The following is an 18,908-nucleotide window of genomic DNA, read 5'->3' as shown; positions in this document are numbered from 1 at the left end:
TCTTGTGCTCTTCAGCACTTTGGGGATGTCAACACCATGGGTCACCATTCTGGAAATTCTTCCTTATGTCACCATTGTAGTCCGGTCTCCTATTTTTTCTGACCACTCTACTTCTCTTTTTCTGTCTCTTAGTAGCCTCCAGACACCCTGAAGTCAGATTTTAACCAAAGTTTTGTTCTTGACCACTTCTCTCCCTATACAGTTTGACTTTCTCTCAAGGCTTCACCGTTATTGTTATGGCTCTCAAGTGTTCAAGGTGTCCTTCAAAACCGCACCCCATGTTCTCAGGAACCAGCTTATCCAGAATAGTCAGCATGTAAAGTCAGTGTCCCTTCCAGACTTGGCTTCTCACTGTCAAATCTTCTGCTGATGAAGCACCTTGAGATAGGCTCACCATTAGCTCCATTAACTCCCCATCATAACAAAGCAATGTCCCACCAATGCTGCCACTTTCCAGTATTTCCAAAGCCACACAGTCCTTGAACAGCTACCAAGGGCGTTGTTCAGAAGTGGGGAGGAAGTTTCTAACCCCAAATTTGTGCCTCATTTTGTTATCTAGAATGTGGAATAGCCCTACTTGTGCACACAGTCTCCTCTTGGGAAATATTCCCAGTCCTGGCTCAATTAAGGCACATTGGTACATTTTATATGTTTATTAATAATTCCTGGAATATAGTCCATATTAAGGAGTTCCATATCCAAATATCCAACTGACACTGGATATCTCCACTCGGACACCCCACAAGCAACTCAAACTCTGTAAGCCCAAAACTAAAACCTTCATCTTCCCACACCTACAGACCTGTTCCCCCTTGTTGGTACCTTAGCTCAATGAGGGCCAACCCATCCCACTGCGTTGTCTAAGATAGAAAGTTGAACATTATTTTTGACCCCAAAACTCCTTTGCCTGCTCTCTCTCACTCTCTTTCTCTCTTTCTGTCTCTCTCTCACACACACATACACACACACACACATCCAGTCAATCATCAAGCATGAAAAAGAGTTTAGACATGGAGTTCATAGGCTTCATCTTTATTCTGTAAATATTTGTTGGGTGAGTTTGAAAAATGAGTAAGAAATTTAAGAATCTGAATGATTTTATAAAAGGTTTTATAAATGAGCTATGAAAACATATAAGGCAAAACATATGAATTGTGTGAAACTGTTCAAAGTGTAATGAATGAAGCTAAAGCCAAAAATTAGATAATACAGGTTGGTTGGTTGGCTGGCTGGCTGGCTGGATGGATGGATGGGTGGGTGGAAGGAATGAAAGAAGGCAGGAGGAAGGAAGGGACAGAGGGAGGAGAAAAAATCTTGAAAAGAAGAGCTAAAGAAAGGAAAAACAGGATTTGCAGAAGGTAACAATGTGATCAGTCAGAATTTCTGAACTTGCATCTTTGCTTTCCTCTCTATCATTTTTTTCCAGCTATGACCTGAGTGTGAGAGGTTTGAGGAGATGTTGCAAGAGCATCAACTTGCCTTAAATGAATTATCTTTAAATTTTTCTTATGCAAAGTTTTAAATATATACAGAAGTAGAGAAAATACTATTCATCTCTACCCTTAATTATTTACCCCCAGCCCCCACCATATAATTATAAAACAAATCTAATCTAAGATATTATTTAGATGAGTCAAGTCTCCATGTTTTAAAGAATTATAGCCCAGTGATATAATAATAATGGAAAAGACACTATAAATTTGAGAAATAATTAAAAGGACATTGCAAAAAACTAGGGAAGTGCTGTACTGTTTTTTTATTAAAAAGGAAGAATTAGTTTCTTGAGAGTATAGAGTGTGAATTTGTTGTAGGTTTCAAGATAAAATGGATTTTTTTTCAGAACATGGACAAAATATAGTGGTAATCCTAGACATTTCAACATGCTAAGAATAAGGATTACTCTATTGACCTCATTTCCTTATTCATTTATCCAAATTCCATCTTTTTTATAAATGAATTAAGTCAGCTAATTTCCCTTTTTAATAAGGTTACTAGACTGCTAGCTCAGGAAAATACCATAGGATAAAAATGAACCTTAATTTCAGCAAGATACTAACAAAAGTCTCTTAGATTGTGCATGTGTTGGAAAAACATGAGGTGGATCTTCGTACAATTAGGTAGGGATTGTAACCATGTTGTGACCATGTCTGGAGGAATAAGTAATGGATTCATCAACTTGGAGGACAGCCTCCAGTTGTATTCTGGAAGACTCTGTGGACCTGGTCAGGTCTTAGATTTTAGGCAACGACTTGGACAAATAAGACATGAGACTACTCTCAAGGTAGGCTATGAATTTATAGACTTTCAAGAAGAGACCACACATGTCAAACTGAACTAAGTCCGTGGTTTATTGGGCCAGAGACAAATTTATTTTAAACAAGGTGGGTAAATGGAGCAAGAACCTGCCCAGCCTGTCTCAATACAGCTTTTTTGGGTTCCAGAATCCATGATGGATCCCATGGTTGCCACTTACATGGTCCATGTGAGGCAATGGGCCGTTGTATCTGAAAAGCTAAACTTCACAGCTCACCACATCCCTTTTAATATTTAGGGCTTACATCCTCAGCCAGGAAGAACTTTCACAAACTGGAGACATTGACAGGCCTCCCTACCCCTTCCTGAGGCTTGAACAAAACAGAGGGTCAGTTGAGTCCACATGGTGATGGGCAGAGGAGAGCAGTCAGTACACTCCTGACCCTAAGCATCATCTCTATGTCCCTCTTTACTGCATCCTGGAGAGCGGCACCTTAGCCAAATGCCCCCTAGGACCTCTATGAGATGGAGGAGCAGAGGAGCCAAAGTTTCTCTTCTCAGAGGATGAGGTCTTGCTGGAACTAAGAAATTTAATCGTGTACTGCATCATAGTCGTTTTATACCTGGAGCTTAAATCATTATTTTTGAAGAACTTACATAAATCATCTATGTCTCTAATGTCTTCTTTTAAAGGATTATTTACAGATATTGAGATTCTCTTGATTATTGAGCCAAACTCAGCATCACTAAAAGTACATCTTCATCCAGGGGTAAAAGATTTAGCGTTCATGTATTTCTGATGGTCTCTGTGTCTCTGGTTATCCAGCATCCTAGAGAGTTCATTTCCCACATGAGCCTCTCAGATTTATAGAGGACATGAAACTGGGAAGGCCCTTTGAAATGCCAGTGACAAAATCAAAAATTTTTTAAATATCAGAAAGGTAGAAGCATGAGCTAAAAAGTAAAAGAAACTAAGGTTAAATATGAAGTCCTACCTTTAGCCCCCAAATAAGCATTTAAATAGAAAGTAGAAAAGACCTAGCTTTTTTAATGAACTGCTAGCTTAGTAAGAGCCAGAAGAATGAGCTATCTATGAAAAAATTGCATCAGTAAATGTCCTCATCAATGGTGGTAACTATTGTATTCTATACATTCCATACAGGTGAGGCAATAGCTGTGTCATTTGGGTTAATTTTGTATATCTCATTTCAAGGAGGTATTAGCCAGCCATAGAACAGGATAACTTGAATGTTTAAGGGTCTGGTCTCTAAACCGTGTCTGATGATAATGAGAATAATAGCAACATCTATGTATTGAAGCCCATTATGTGCCATGCTCTGTGGTAGACCTTGTGTTGATACTTGAAATGACTTTGGACTTGGACATCTTCAACCTAAGAAGGTCAAGGATAAGCTACCTCCCCATCTAAACTTGAAACTCTGTGATGACAGAGACCTTTGTACATAATGTCCAGATGGTAATGAAGATGCTAATGATGATCATGATAGCTGCTTCCCAATCTTTGCGGAATAAATTAATCAAGTTTATAATAGACAGGGAGAAAAGGTTCTATGGCTCCAGAAGGGAAACCAGATCAAACGGATTGAAGTTATAAGGAGGCAAATTAAAGCCCAAATATAAAGAAGAAATTTCTATCACTTATTGGTGCTCAGAAATGACACCTGAAACGTTATAAGGAGGTCTGTTGGCTATTAAGCGCTCACTAGGTACCAGCCACAGAGGTTACCAGCTGGTAAAGTTGATACTATTATCCTCATTTTGTACATGAAGAAATCGGATGGCAAGTAAAAACGTCAAAGTTCACACAACAAGGAAGAGAAAGATTAAGAGTTACTGACTTTAAAGCTCATATATTTTCACTAAATTATAATCATCTCTATCGTTGGAAATAATCTTACATGGACAGTGGATAAATGTCCGTCTACTAAGAACATGTTTAGGCAAATTCCTGTATTGGGTGAGGGTAAGTCCTACCTCTTTGATCCTTCGAGCACTCAGTATCAATGAGTCTGTTTGTCAAGTAATAAACTCTCATAAGAATGAATGTTTAATGATCTGCCTCATAACACCATAGAGTAATAGAAGTATTGATAGTATTTCTTATGAATCTAAAGAGATCAGTTTGAGGTGAGGGAATGATAAATGCTCTCAGTGAGGGACACTTGCTAACTGATCCCAAGTTTCATTAGGAAAGCACTTAATTGGCCTCCTAATATAGTTGCTTCTAGGCCGGTTCATTTACTTGCTGCCCTAACTCTTCTAAAGCATTTCTGTAGCACATTTACTGGTAAAAAGAAGGTTCAATACATGTCAAAATATAGCCATATGCCTTAATACCTGTTATGAACCATAAACGTGGGCTTGAAGAGAACCAAATAGTTAGAAGTAGAGAAGAACAGACATTTGTTGAAAGTCTTCTCTGTCCTAGAAATTAGCCCATTCAGAGGAGGGTGGGAGGATGGCCAGGAACTCAGGTGTCGATTGAACAAGCAGCCCATCTGCAGGGGATGGTTAGGAGACCGGCCCAAGCCCAGCAGAGGGTCGGGGCTAGAGAGCAATGGGAAATGTTGTGAGGTGGGGTACATAGGATAGAAAGAGCCTGCAGAGGGGCTTGGATTCTGAGCTGAACATTCACCCCTGTGCTGCAGGCATCAGAACCCATGCTGGATTCTTGAGCAGAGGAGTGGATGAGGAAAGTAGTTCAAGAATGTGGGGAACACGCTATGTTAGGGAGGAACTGGAAGCCACAGTGTCAGAAATAGCAGGGGTTGTTTTTTAGAAAGGAGTCTCCTCTGAGGTTGACAGGAAGCATTGCAAGATAGACAGGAGTAATAATGATGCACTTACTGTATGCCAGGCAGTGTTCCCAGCGCTGTAGGTTATAGGCACTCATTTATCCTTTTAACAATCCTATGAAGTAAGTAGTAATATTGTTGTCAGTCCCATCTTCCAGGTGAGAAAACAGGCTTCTAAAAACAATTGGCCTAAAGTCACCAAGAAAAGATGACCAACATTCAGCCTGTGCTCACCTCACAGCCATGCTCTGATGACCACTTAAAATGATTATTTGATGATGTTACTATCTGGTATCATCTAACTGTTTTGAGTCACAGCTTGAGCAGACTGTTCTCAGAAGCAGTAGACACCACAGGGCTGAGTTTGTGTTCCTTGGCCCATGAACATAGTCAATAACCTGATCTCCGTGCTGGATACACGTGCTGCCTTCCTGCAGAACCTGAGGAATATGGGACAGACCTTTTCAAGTCTTAAAGTTAAACTTATATTCTAATAATGATAAAAATCAAATTAAGTGTATAGTTTAGATCTGTCGTTGTTTTATTTATAAACATTATCACTTTCTTTCCCCACGCATGGCACACCACATGTGTACGTTTTTCTCCCCCCAGGGGCTCAAGATCTGGATCGCATCCGACTCTCCACCTACAGAACAGCATGCAAGCTGAGGTTTGTTCAGAAGAAATGCAATTGTAAGTATGCCAGCTGTTTGGACTAATTACCCTCATGAATCCTATAGTTTACATTTGTTACTTAGTTTATTAAAAGTAGGCTTTCTTGCGAGTATTGATAAAAATATGTTTATACAACAGTAAAAAGAGTATTATGAGGCACAAATGGTAGAAAGACTATTTCCAAGTAATTCTAAAGGCTTAATGGCTCAACTGCTAAAGTATTGGAATGGATGAACCTCTGGATATGTATATAATCCTGCCCTTGGAATGGTTTAAATCCGGATGGATGGTTTTCTTCTTTTCTCTAGCTTTGGTATTATAAATACAGTGCCAGCAAAATCGTTTCAAAGATCTTAGAAAATATCAAACATTAAGTCCTCCTTCTATTTCCTTTACAAATATAGGAAAATGTCTACAAGCTCCTGGAAAACATTTAAGTTACTTTCTGAAACTACAAAAATTAGCCCTTGGTATCAGAGTATTAACTACTTTTGCCTACATCAGACAATAACAAGAGAAGAGACAATACTTAAAGAAACAAAGAAACTTGCTTCAACTTTTTCCCAAATTTTAACATGTAAGCAGCAACCTAGCTCACTATTCACAGTGAGCAGGTTCACATTCTTTGCCAGGTCAATGCTTCCATTAGATTATCACATCCATTTTCTCTTGGAAAATATATTGCTTCAAAGTTCATTTATATGAGCTTACTCTTTCCTTTTTTGAAAACTGACTGCTATAAAAAATTAATAACTGTTCTCATTCTCTAATTAGTATCAGGTGAATTTTAAAAATGAAAACCGTAAAGTTCTCCTGCATACATAGACATAGTTCTTGAATATGTGGCAGGGGGACTAGGCACTTGGTGAACGTAGAAATCAGCCATGTCCACATCTCTACCCTCCCAGAGTCTCCGGCAGATGCTTCTTGGGGCCCTGGGCAGACCCCGCCCCCCAGCTGCAGGCTCCTGGGTTTACAGCTAATCATGACTGTGGAGGTGGGCAGGGCACGGCTGCTCCTCAAGTTACAGCTTATTCTCTAGCCCCAGTAGCTAGAAATGGGGCAGGACAAGAAGGGAGAAAAAACTTAGGTGGGTCAAATATCAAAGATGTGTGTTGACTCCTCACAGGAAGCTAAACCAGTCCCCCAAAATGCAGTGAGAAGAAGAGTACAGATGTGGGAAGGAATCTGGGGTTGTACTTGCAGTCCTGGGTGTTGATAAGTCATAAAAGCCCTTTCGGGGACTGGTGTTAAAGGACAAGGAAAATGCTCCCACAGAAGAAAATCTTTCCTTCTCCCCTCAACCCCATCACCCATATTTTAACAAAAGGAAGAATTTCTGTGTTTTCAGCAATGAAAAAGTGATGGGATCCTCCCATTTTCCTTCCTCATTACCACTCCAGTGGCCCTCAACATAGAGGGAGCTCTGTCCCCTTAAAGCTTTGCCACGCAGAGCCTTCCTTAGACTACTTGCAGTAGAGATGGGGAATTTTAAAAAGACATTACAGAATGGTAAGGATGAGCAAATTAATTAATTAAAAGGAAAAGAAAGGAAGGAAGGAAGTAAAGAAGGGAGGAAGGAAAGAAAGATCAAAGGAAGAAAGGGAAAGGAAAAGAAAAGAAAAAAACCCACATTGATTTGGCAACCGTGCAGCCAACATTACAAAGGGCTCACATTGTTTGCCCTAACTGGGTCCAGCAACCCACAGGCCACTTCCCATTCCTCCTACTCTCTGACAAAGCCCCTTCCTCATTCTTGGGCACCTCGTTTTCCATTACCTGTTCTTCTCTGGCCCTCATCCTTATTCTATATCCAGAATTATGTCACACTTTCATTCACCCTCTTGGAAAACAGTGGAGAAAACAGTGACCTTCTTGGAAAGCAGCATTGATCCAACCTTGTCTAGTTGCCCCTCAGTGCATCAGTTTATTTACCCCTTAATTTAGGAAGCTTATAGTGAGTTCCTACTATAGGTTTGCACTGCACTAGGTACCAAGGATAGAACAGTGGTGAATAAGATGTGATCCCTGCCTTAACCTTGCCCAAAGTCTAATTAGATAGATGGATTTTTAAACAGACGTATAAAACAATGTGGAAGTATAATGCTAGGAATAAGGACATAGAGTGTAGGACCACCAAGAAGGCAGTGCCCTGACCTGGGTGTGAGGGCTGCGGACAGGAGCTTCCTGGAAAGGGCGGAGCCTTAAAAAATTAGTAGGCATTAGGGAAGTGTTATTTGCTTTACAATGTACCTTATAAATATCATACGTTTTTAGAAGGAGGAAAGATATTACATTCTATACAAACTAGACAAAAGTAAGGCTCAAGGCAGAAGAACAGCATATGTTGAGTGCTCTGCTAAAATTAAGTTTCATTTTAAAGTTGTTTCTACCTTGATCAGAAGGCTTAAATGCAAGTACTATATGTGTTTGCTGAGTTTTCCTTCCTGACAAAAAATGTAGCAGTTGTGATGTTGAGGTACTTGGAAAACGCTAACACAGTTGAGCCTGGTTTATCTTCATCACAGTTGAAGTCTTCCTTTTAGGAAGACAGCCAGAAGCACTGGTGGTTGTGACATATCAGTCAACATTGAATATACACCCCTGTATTAGAGAAGGATAATTTCTGTCTGCAATAAAACCTAACCCACAATAAATTATGGTACCTAATAATGGAGTTTTACTCTGCAATAAAAGAAATAAGAAAAAAATACAGAAAGTGTGCTTGTAAGTGCATTGTTTTATTGAAAACTCTTACATTGTATTTACTTCATGGAAATCAATAGAACTTAACTGAGAACAGGTTGTTTATTTTTAGGCCCAGACCTTATTTACAGGTAAAATTTATTTTGTACATTAACAAAAGTAAGCTTTAAAACTACATAATGGAAGAAAAAACATAAAAACTGATACTTATAAAGTTATCACCTAGAAAAAATAAATATTGCCTGGGTATAGCATGGAATGTATAGATTTTTAGGAGATTTCTTTTCTGTCTAAATTCAAAGATCAAAAGAGTTAGTTCATTCCCCATATTTTCTTCCCCACAGCGCTTGCCTACTCTGTTTCTAGAATATTGATTCCTATCACTGACATTCGTGTTCATTTCGTTTAATACAATTCCTGACGGATGCTGAGAATAACTCGTTGTCAGTGTTCTAAAAAACTCTAAAGGAGAGGCCAGAAAACCATGGCCCATGAATTGAATGTGGCCCAGCATCTAATTTTGTATAGACTGTGAACTAAGAATAGTTTTCACAGATGAGTATTTGCAACCTATTTGATAATAGGGAACACTAACTTGTGACCCCAAATAAGCAAAATGCTATCTCCCCAAAATAATTCTATTCTTTTGATCGGTAGATGTGCATTTTTAAAACCTTGGGCTCAGTTATTATATTTTTAATTTCATAAGTAAAAATGTTGTGGAAACTTGTTTTCTCTACATAGTATCTACACAGTACTACTATATAATATGGTGATGCCTCTTGGTCCACAAAAAATATTTACCAACCTCTGCTAGAAAAGAAAAGTTGTAAGAAGCCCATCTTTAGCAGACTCACCGATACAGAGAACTAGTGGTTACCAGGGGGAGAGGGAAGTGGAGACGGGCAGTATGGAGCTGGGGGGTAAGAGGTACAAACTATTATGCATGAAACAAGCTACAAGGACATATTGTACAACATGAGGGATATAACCAATATTTTATAATAACTATAACTGGAATGTAACTTTTAAAAATTGTGAATCACTATATTGTATACCTATAACTTATATAATATTGTCAGCAACTATACTTCAGGGTTTTTTTAAAAGCCCATCTTTTTTTTCCTCAGGCAAAAGATTCTTCATTTCTTCAATTTTTCTCCGTAGGCTCTATTTTCCGAATCAGCTTTTCCCTTTACCATTCATCTTTGTACCCTGTCTTGCCTTCCCTCCCCTGTCATGGCTAGCACATTCTCTAACAGAATAAAGGAATGAATGTGTCTAAAAACTAGGGGACAAAATTCGGCTATTCTGTTTTCTAGGAGCAATGGGACAGAAGGGAGAATACGATAATATTCCCAATACTCCTTCCTAATCAGCAGCCTTCTCTTTAGCTTCCAAGTGTGCTGGTGACTTTCCACAAAATAAAAACTCTATATACCGTTTATAAGCATGTATGAAAATGGCAACATCTCAGCCTTTATTCTGAACAAATAACCGTCTTCTACTAGAACATTATTTCCTCGGTCAGCATTGACATGGTAAATGACCCAGATACCCTGTGATGTCAGCAGATCTTTTTTCAGAAATTACTTTGGAGTCAACGAAATGCAGCCGTAAGTTCATGAACAATGAAAGGCAACAAGAGAAATCAATCAGAAATCTCTAATCCCTCCTGTTTAATAGTGGGGAAAAAAAGTAAGGAGGCAAGAGGATCCTCTCCTCCACACCCACAGCAGATGTTGCACCAGTTCTTCTGGTTACAGTCTGAATTTTCTTTCTATCACTCATATCAATTCAAATTGAATTAAAATTTTGTTTAAAAGAAAAAGAGGACAAAAGGTATACGTTTGCATCTGGCTTTCTCAAAATATCTTTCCTCTAGTAAATGAAACATTTTTTTTAAAGTATCCTTCATTCAGATATAATTTAAAGTCAGAACACATGCTTTTGTCTGTAACATCTCTAAACTTCTTTCAGGATTTCTTGTGAACCAAAAAAAAAAAAAAAAAAAATGCAGTTATCTATTTACCTAAATGTTTCTCTAACACTGCAAAATTAACCCAAGTGAATGCTCTCTATGTACCTGAATAAATACTCTCCTATGAATGAATGAATATGCCTCACTAGATCCATTCTTCACCAGCCAAGTGACTAGTCTTACACTGCAAAAGTAGCCTGCATTAACAAATGCTAATATCCCACTCACTTTTCTTCAAGCTAGTGTACCAGCATATTCCTCATCTCTGCCTCATTTTTAAGTGTGTGGATTTCTGGCTGCCTGTGTCAGTTTTCTATCTTTGCATAACAAATGACCACACACTTAGCAGCTGAAAACAACACACATTTATTATTACCCTGTTTCTGTAGGTAGAAACCCAAGCAGCATGGCTGGATTCTCAGCTCAGAGTCTCATGGACTGACATCAAAATGATGGCTGGGTCTATGGCTCTTATCTGGGGCTCCAGGTCCTCTTCCAAGTGAACTGGCTGTTGGCAGAATTCATTTCCTTATGGTTGAAGGACTGAGGTCCTCATTTGCTGCTGACAGTCAGCTGGGGACAACTCTCAGTTCCTAGAGGCCACTCACATTCCTTGCCACATGGCTCCCCACAGGCCGTTCAGAGTTCAAATGTCTGCTTCTTCTTCCATGTGTTTCTCTGACTGCCTCCTCTGTGACCAACCAGAAAAATACTCTCTGCTTTTAAAGGACTCATGTGATTAGGTCAGGCCCACCTAGATCCTCTCCCTATCTTAAAGCCAACTGGTTTGGGACCTTAATTACGTCTGTAAAATTCCCCACAGCAGTACCTGGATTAGTGTTTGATTGGATAACTGAGACAAGGTATGTGCATTCCGGGTGCCAGGAACCTTGGGGTGGGGCGAGGCGGGGCATCCTAGGATTTTGCCTACCACAATGCCCGAAGTTTAAAGTAAGAACGCAGGCAAGAGAAATAGCTCCCCCCCGAAAGAGATGTGTTTAAAAGAGAAAGATAGAAGGACTCTCTCCACTCAAGGGGTCAGAAGGAAGAGCAGGAAGGTTCACAGTCAGGGAAATAAGTGACAGATGTCAAACCCTTAGAGCATAAGTATCTTTGTATTGTTCCAAATGTGTTGGACACGCATTTTCATTCCTGACGTTGAATCATTCTAGACACTTGTTTAGAATAAAGACAAGTGGATCGTGCTAGAATAAAATGTTCCCAAAATTCCCTGTGGGGAATTTGGTGGTGGCAGCAAAACATAAACAAACCCATAAAGATGCCCGTGCACCAGGCGGTGGAAACACTGCTCCCCTCTGGGCACGCTGGACCGACCGCAAAAATGTCTCCCCTTAATCAGGGCAAACTCCTGGTAGAGAAAAGCTATGATGTTAAAGCCCTGATGCTTGTGATACGAGTTTAATTAAAGCTACTTCCTCCCTTTAATTGCCTTTATTTTGAAGATCTTAAAGATCAGGGTTTTGTTTTCTTGTTAGAATTTTTTTTTTTTTTTTTTGCGGTACGCGGGCCTCTCACTATTGTGGCCTCTCCCGTTGCGGAGCACAGGCTCCAGACGCGCAGGCTCAGTGGCCGTGGCTCACGGGCCTAACCGATCCTAGGCATGTGGGATTTTCCCGGACCGGGGCACGAACCTGTGTCCCCTGCATCGGCAGGCTGACTCTCAACCACTGCGCCACCAGGGAAGCCCTAGAATTTTTTTTTATAGAGTGCTTGAAGCTTTGTCTGCTCAAGCTGCTACCACTGCATGTACAGCCTGTGAAGTAAGCCGACACCTGTAGCCTTGTTTCCAGGCGTCTGGATGTAACATGCATCATCTTCCTTCCCTCTGTCTTGCCTCTGCTTTATGCCAGGAAGCTGTGCTAACTAAGCATTTTTACTCTCACAGTTTAGGAAAGAGCATCATCTTAAGTGCTCCAGTCAGTTGGGAAAGAGTGGCGTGTAGAGAGGATTGCCTTTCAAGCTTCTCCAGCCCCATCTAAAGAGGGCCAGAGCAAGAAGCAATGAATGACCTTCCCTTAGCGTTCTGCTAAGCTCTGTTCCTGGGAGCCTGCAGGATCAGCCCAGAGCCAGTCAGCAGAGCGATGAAAGGATACCCAGGGGGTGTGCTCTCCCGCAGTCCGGCTCCCAGGAGCCCCGGGCTCTGGTGAACACTGAGAGAAAACGAAAGACAGTAGGGAGGACAGGGGTGGAAGAATGGCCTCTCCCACATAACCACACCTGTTATCCTGCTGGAAAGTCATGCCTGATGCCACCTTGATTTACTCCTCAGTGAAGCTTTGTTGGCATTTTGTCCTTGTTATTAACAATCACACATGTATTCATTCATTTAACAAATATGCCCTGAGATGTGCTAGGTTCCAAGCGTTATGCTTAGACCATGGTGGAGGGAAAGTATGGTAATATTCCTTAGTGTACAAATGTAGTATTAGTATAGCCACAAGTTTAGAATCTAATGATGTGTCCTATTTATTCAAAGCTTCTGATTTTGTTAATATCAAATAGTAGATACACCCAAAAACTTTGCTGTAATAAACATATGTAGCCTGTCGGTCCCCTGAGAGAATTGTCATTTTCTGAAGAAACAAACTTACTTAAAGTTTGGTGGTTAAAAGAAACCAAGTATATCTATAGCTACTGAAATGGATTCAGTAGCTGTAAGTCTGTAGGTATTTTTATTCCTTCGTGGTGTTGGGCTAGGACTTTTGCTTTATCTCCTTTTCTATCAGGAATTGTAAAGTTGTTTGTTGCAGGTGAGGAGAGCATAGATGCCAAGTAGGTTCCCTTGGAAAAACACCAGATAAAATCTTATAACTGAGAACTCCACTTCTAACTTCCCAATATTAGCCGACTGCCGTGGTAAACAGTCAACTGCCCCACGATGTCTGTCAAGACTTGTCATCAAGAGGCAAGCACGTGGACCACTAGGCCTGCTGCAAAGCTAATAATAATGGCACCAGCCCTTAATTAACTTAGTTTCTCAGAAAAATAATGAACTTCAATGTAAGATCAAGTACGATTCATTTTAACTTTCAAATTCAACACTGATGAATAAGATGGTGATGTTATATCACGGAGAAGACTGAGAAAAATTTGTATGGCCTAATAGAATCAGAATCTACTTCAAACATGGTCATAATCATTTTCTTCTTGTTTATCATTCCGGGAGAGTTCCATCAGTGATGGGTGGAACTTGATTAGAATCAGTGCTTTAGCGTCTGTTTCCCCAGAAAGCAGACTCCACAACAAGACTTGTGTGGAAGTAGCTCATTTGGAGAGTGGACCCAGAGCAGAACAGAGCAGAACAAGAAAGGAAACCAAAAGACAATTCTGGCGCTTCTAAGGAAGCTTGTGAAATGCACCCCAGAACTGTCCATCCAGAGCTGAGAAGGAGGAGGCACTAGTCCAGCTGCTCAGTCCTGCACTGGCCAAGGGCAGCCTACAGGACTTAACGCCCCCGAGCTTCTGGGTTGCACATGTGAGCCTGGCAGGCGGTTTCTGGTATTTGTGCTGGGACGTCCTCGGAGGTTCGTGGCGGGAGCCTGAGGCCAAGTGATGTCTGGTTGCAGCTACGCTGAGCCGGTCAAAGTCTAAGTTGTGATGGTCACTCCCGCAGAGGCTGGAGAAAAAAAGTGCCCTTTTCCATCTGTCCTAACATTTCTTAGGACAGATGGAAAAGGGCAGACACTGGAGACTTGCTGTAAAAATCTAATTCAAAGTCGATAAAAGCCCAAAATAGGGCAGTAGAATGTAGGATAGAGTTAGGGCACATTGAAGAAACCTATGCAGAGTTATCCAGTGAAATCTAAAATGACTACCCAGAGGGGAGATAAGATACTAGATTTTCTTGCTTCTAAGGCTATTAAATATATTCTGAACAAAGTTGAACACTGACGGTGAGAAAGTAATCATTGTTCAGATATTTCTTTTCATTTACCTTCTCTTATTATTTTTACAATCCTTGGTACGATACTTTGAAAACTAATAAGCTTAATAAATGCTTATTCAATTGAACATGGTTAAATTTAATTTACAGTATGACATCTATTGAGCCAACAATTATCATACCTCATTTTGAATAATCACGCAAGTCTGCAAACACAATTTAAGGAAAACTGAATACATTTTCCTGATAGGCAGTGGATGTACTGCCAGGGCCTTTGAGGACCAGCACGATACTCAGTTTCATTTTACACCAAAAATACGTTGTAGACCTTTTCCTGAAGTCTATTATATCATCCACCTTAACCAGGAAATTAAAGTGAAAATAAAATATTACGTTTGTAAGAAATGATGCTTCTCCCCAAAGATCCTTAACAAAGAGAACTATCTTGATGATAAAGGCATATGTTGAGAGCAAGGAAGATGTTGAGTTTGGAACAGAAAATAATTTGGTGAGCTACTCAGATGTTGTTTAGATTCATATTTTAGAAAGGTATATAGCTCATGGCTCACTAATGGAGATCAAGTCTGAAAACTGTCATTTGCTGACATTTTCTTTCTGAACTCAGTGTTTGGTTAATGTGAGTGATGACTAATATCTTCAGTGTAAATCACATCAAAATGCATTTGTTAACCCTGGTGAAGCATAGTACTTAACTGAGTTCCTAACAGCTTTTTTAAACACAGCTTTGTCATGATCAAAGACCTGAATAAGGGCATAAAGTATATACTTGAAAAATCCTAACTGGCTAATTTGCACGTGGCTTTCTCCACCACAGTGTTCTTGGGATTCTCATGATATTTTTTAAATAAATTTGTCTGACTCAAATGAGCATCAATTTCCTCTTCTTCCTGTCTCTCATCTAACTCCATCCTTTAAGTCAAGGGTCCCCAACCCCCGGGGCCTGTTAGGAACCAGGCTGCACAGCAGGACGTGAACAGCGGCAAGCAGGGGAAGCTTCATCTGCCTCTCCCCATGGCTCCCTACCGCTCTCATTACCGCCTGAGCCATCCCTCCCCACCCCCCATCCGTGGAAGAATTGTCTTCCACAAAACCAGTCCCTGGTGCCAAAAAGGTTGGGGACTCCTACTTTAAGCCGTGCTCCATAGCAGTGGTTCTCAGATTTCCTTCTTTTTCAAAATCACCTAAGGAGTTACTGAAACCTAGGGATGCCCTGGCTGAACTCCAGACACATGGAATCAGAGGCCACGATCTGAGATCCACTCACTGCTCTAAAGATCACCTCTGATTTTCACTCCTGGACTGCTTGGCCGTAGCTGGGGATCTGAATTAGCTGACGTGGTAGTTGGAAAATGAAATTAAGCATTAAACTTTGCAGGATGCAAATTCTCAATCTCTCTGTTGACTTACTGAAAAATTAGAGAAGTCTTATATAATGGGCAAGAGGAAAGGTTTCAAAGGTATAGACCCTGTTTTCCAGTAAACGCAGCACAAACTCCACTGGCCCAGTCAGGTCAATACAAGATCCGATTACACCATGATCACTCACTCCTCTCTGCCATTGGTCCCTCGACCCTCTTCCTGCTGGAGTATCCTCCCGACCTCATCTCCATGTGTTCATATCCTGATTCAGGAACCATCTTGAGCTCTACCTCCCTGCCTCTAAAACCTTTCCAAAGTCTCCAGCCCACAATAGCATCCTTGTATGTTGAGCTCCAGTAGTTTGTTTGTTTTTTTAACCTGCTCTACGAATATGGACTTTTTATAACATAGTGTCTCGAACAGGGCTTCAGTTAGGCCTTCTGAATGTGTCTCTCCCATGGGAATCGTAAGCTCTTTTAGGGCCAGACTCTCCTATTGTGTTAAATCACCTACCACATCAAACATGTAACGCATTGTAGAATCTTTAAAATTTCCAGTTGGATCTAACTTCTTTCAAAAATATTATGGAATCTCATTTCTTGCTTCCGTTCCCAACTCTTTATAAGCATATGACAGTCTTTCTCCATTTGTTTATGCCCGTACGTGCAATAGATGTATGGTAAATAGTGATACGCTGAACTTTTTTCTCATGAGCTGATGCTCTCTGAATTTCAAGAAAAATATTTGATCTGAAAGTGAACTAAACTAGTCATCACTGTTACAATCTCTCATGGGTTTTTGTAACATCACATCTGTTAAGAGGAAAACAAACCTGAAATTATAGAAAAAAAGCTTGTATTAAGGGACAAATATTTTTATAACTGACAGAGTGGAGCAAAGAATTGAAAGAATTTGGAGGGGATTTTTATAATTCTATCTGAATACGACAGTAAATTTTCTCTCAAAAATAAGAGTAATGCCTAAAATATATATAGTGCTTTACATTTTTACTAAACTTTTTCCATTTTTGTTATTCCCAGGACACCTATAAAATAAGAAAGGTGGATATTATTATTCCTATTGTACGAATGAAGAAAGACTTGAGTCCAAATCTACTATCTTTAAGTCTATTTATTTTCTATATAAGAAAAAACAGATTGTTGTTGCATGCTCAAGACACTTGTTTGCTAAATATCTCTATTCGTCACCACTTACAAGTTCTGTATGATCAGGTACCTGCCTGTCTTGTGGATGCTAATTCTAGAACCCAGAACAGTGCTGCCACATAATAAGGGCTGAATAAATACTTAATGTATGAATGAAGTTTTAGTCTCTGGAATGGAAGGCTAAGAAAGAAGGCTTGTTAGTGGCTTGGGGTAATGAGTTTGAAGAGGACTCTGAAGTCGTTCCTGGCACTCACAAGGGGATACGTTCCTCTCCCCACCTCCTCACACCCCACCCTGAGGCGGCCTGACCCACACGTGAAGCTCCTTAAAAGCATTTTTACTTGAAGTCTACTTGGCATTTAGAATACTGAATGAAATTTGCTATTTGAGAGCTGTCATAGGAAGAAGACAGTGCTTTAATGTGTGCTCATCTTTTAGTGCTAAGAGCATCAGAATTTACTGGACAACTAAACGAATGAATTCTCCATAATTAACTTTTCTACAAGCCTACAAACATATTTTCAGGATCTGCTATGTGAATGAACACAATTTGGCACTCCAAACCCACAGCATAAACTACTCAGAAATACCACCTGAACTTGGTTCTCATACTTTGAAGAGTGTGGTTACAGGGAAAATTCCTGCTGGGAATTTTCCTGAAGGTCAGGAAACTTTGGTCCAGGGAGGGGAGAGTTGGATGAGTTTTCAGGAGAAGCAACCTGTCTCTTTTGCGGTGGAATTTGATGAGTAAATCAACAGCAGAACTCACCCTGCTCTTACCTGCATGTCTCAGAGGTGGAAAAACAAGTCATAACAAAGCCTCAGATAACGGTCACCATCACTTTAAGTATCGGTGGCAAGGGTGGGTGAGGGTTGAGAGGGCATGTGTGTGGGCGTGCACACGCATATACACACACACACACACCGTCTACACACTAGAGGGTATGCATATTCCCAATGGCATATTGACAGATTATGTTCAATTCCCAGCCTAACTAAGAGTTGTGAGTTTAAGTTTTATTCAGGGTCTTACAGAGGACTGTACTCCGGGAGACAGGTCTAAGGAGCTGCTCCAAAGAGGTAGCAGGCTTATATGGGGTAGCGAGGATAAATTCATATATATATGAATTTTTTGGCTGGGAAGTACATGATGTCAAACATACATCTTGGTAAAAGATTACTGCTAGGCGCAAAGAACAGGTATCTCAAGTTAATGATTTTAGTGTTTCTCTGTGTATAGGAAGATGCAAGAATCTGGGGTCATTGAAATTCTTCCTGAGATATGCATCTTAACTATCTAGGTGCCCATTTATACAAAGCACAGAATGCCTCATCCTGTTTTTTCATCCCTCAGGGCGCACTGTCTGTGGCTGGTCTCAGTGGGTTGCGACTTAACCCTTGTAAACCTGGATGATGAGTAATAAACATTCTTTGTTCTTTTTTCTCCCAAATGTGTATAGACATAATTACATAAATCATTCTTAAACTGCATAAATTGATAGTGACCAGCTTCTTGTGATGTGCCTCACAACCTATTAGAACATAGGCAGGCGGCTGTCTTGATGCGGAAGGACTGAGAACTTCTGCCTTAGAGCAGTGCTTCTCATACTTTAATGTGAATACAGGCTCCCTGGGGATATTGTTAAAATGCAGATTCTGCTTCTCTAGGTCTGGGGTGGGGACCTGAGAGTCTGCATCTCTAACAAGCCTAGTGTCTTGGGATTCCAAGTATGGTCCTAGACCAGCAGCTGCAGCATCACCAGGGAGCTATTTTATAGCCTTGTAGGTGAGTCCAGTGTGCAGCCATAGTTGAGAACCACCACTCCAAAGTGAATGAGATGAAGTCACTAGATGATGGTTATTGACTCTCCCCAGCTGCAAGCCCTCTGAGAGCCTTCGAAAGGTTGATAAGTCAGTGATTGCCAAGAGTCACGTGGAGAGCTCTGTCAAAACCCTTTCCCATCCTGCTAAATTTTGGAATCAGTAAGTGGTAGAATCTGGAATTGGGAATTTTGAGGAGCCCTATT

General features: G+C 40.4%; 1 protein-coding gene across 22 annotated transcripts in view; it reads left to right on the top strand.

Moving 5' to 3' along the window:
- The window catches only part of DTNA (dystrobrevin alpha), a 396,589-nt gene that overhangs the window by 273,827 nt on the left and 103,854 nt on the right, over positions 1–18,908 (top strand). For all 22 annotated transcript variants that reach the window (XM_060121882.1, XM_060121881.1, XM_060121878.1 and 19 more), the window contains one exon: positions 5,682–5,762. In XM_060121882.1, coding sequence (XP_059977865.1) covers positions 5,682–5,762 — 81 coding nt within the window. The remainder of the gene's footprint in view (positions 1–5,681; positions 5,763–18,908) is intronic.

The sequence above is a fragment of the Lagenorhynchus albirostris genome, chromosome 14, assembly GCF_949774975.1.
Source record: "Lagenorhynchus albirostris chromosome 14, mLagAlb1.1, whole genome shotgun sequence".
NCBI classification, from domain to species: Eukaryota; Metazoa; Chordata; class Mammalia; order Artiodactyla; family Delphinidae; genus Lagenorhynchus; species Lagenorhynchus albirostris.
Note: the sequence above shows the minus strand (reverse complement) of the source record. Positions and strands in the feature narration are given on the sequence as shown.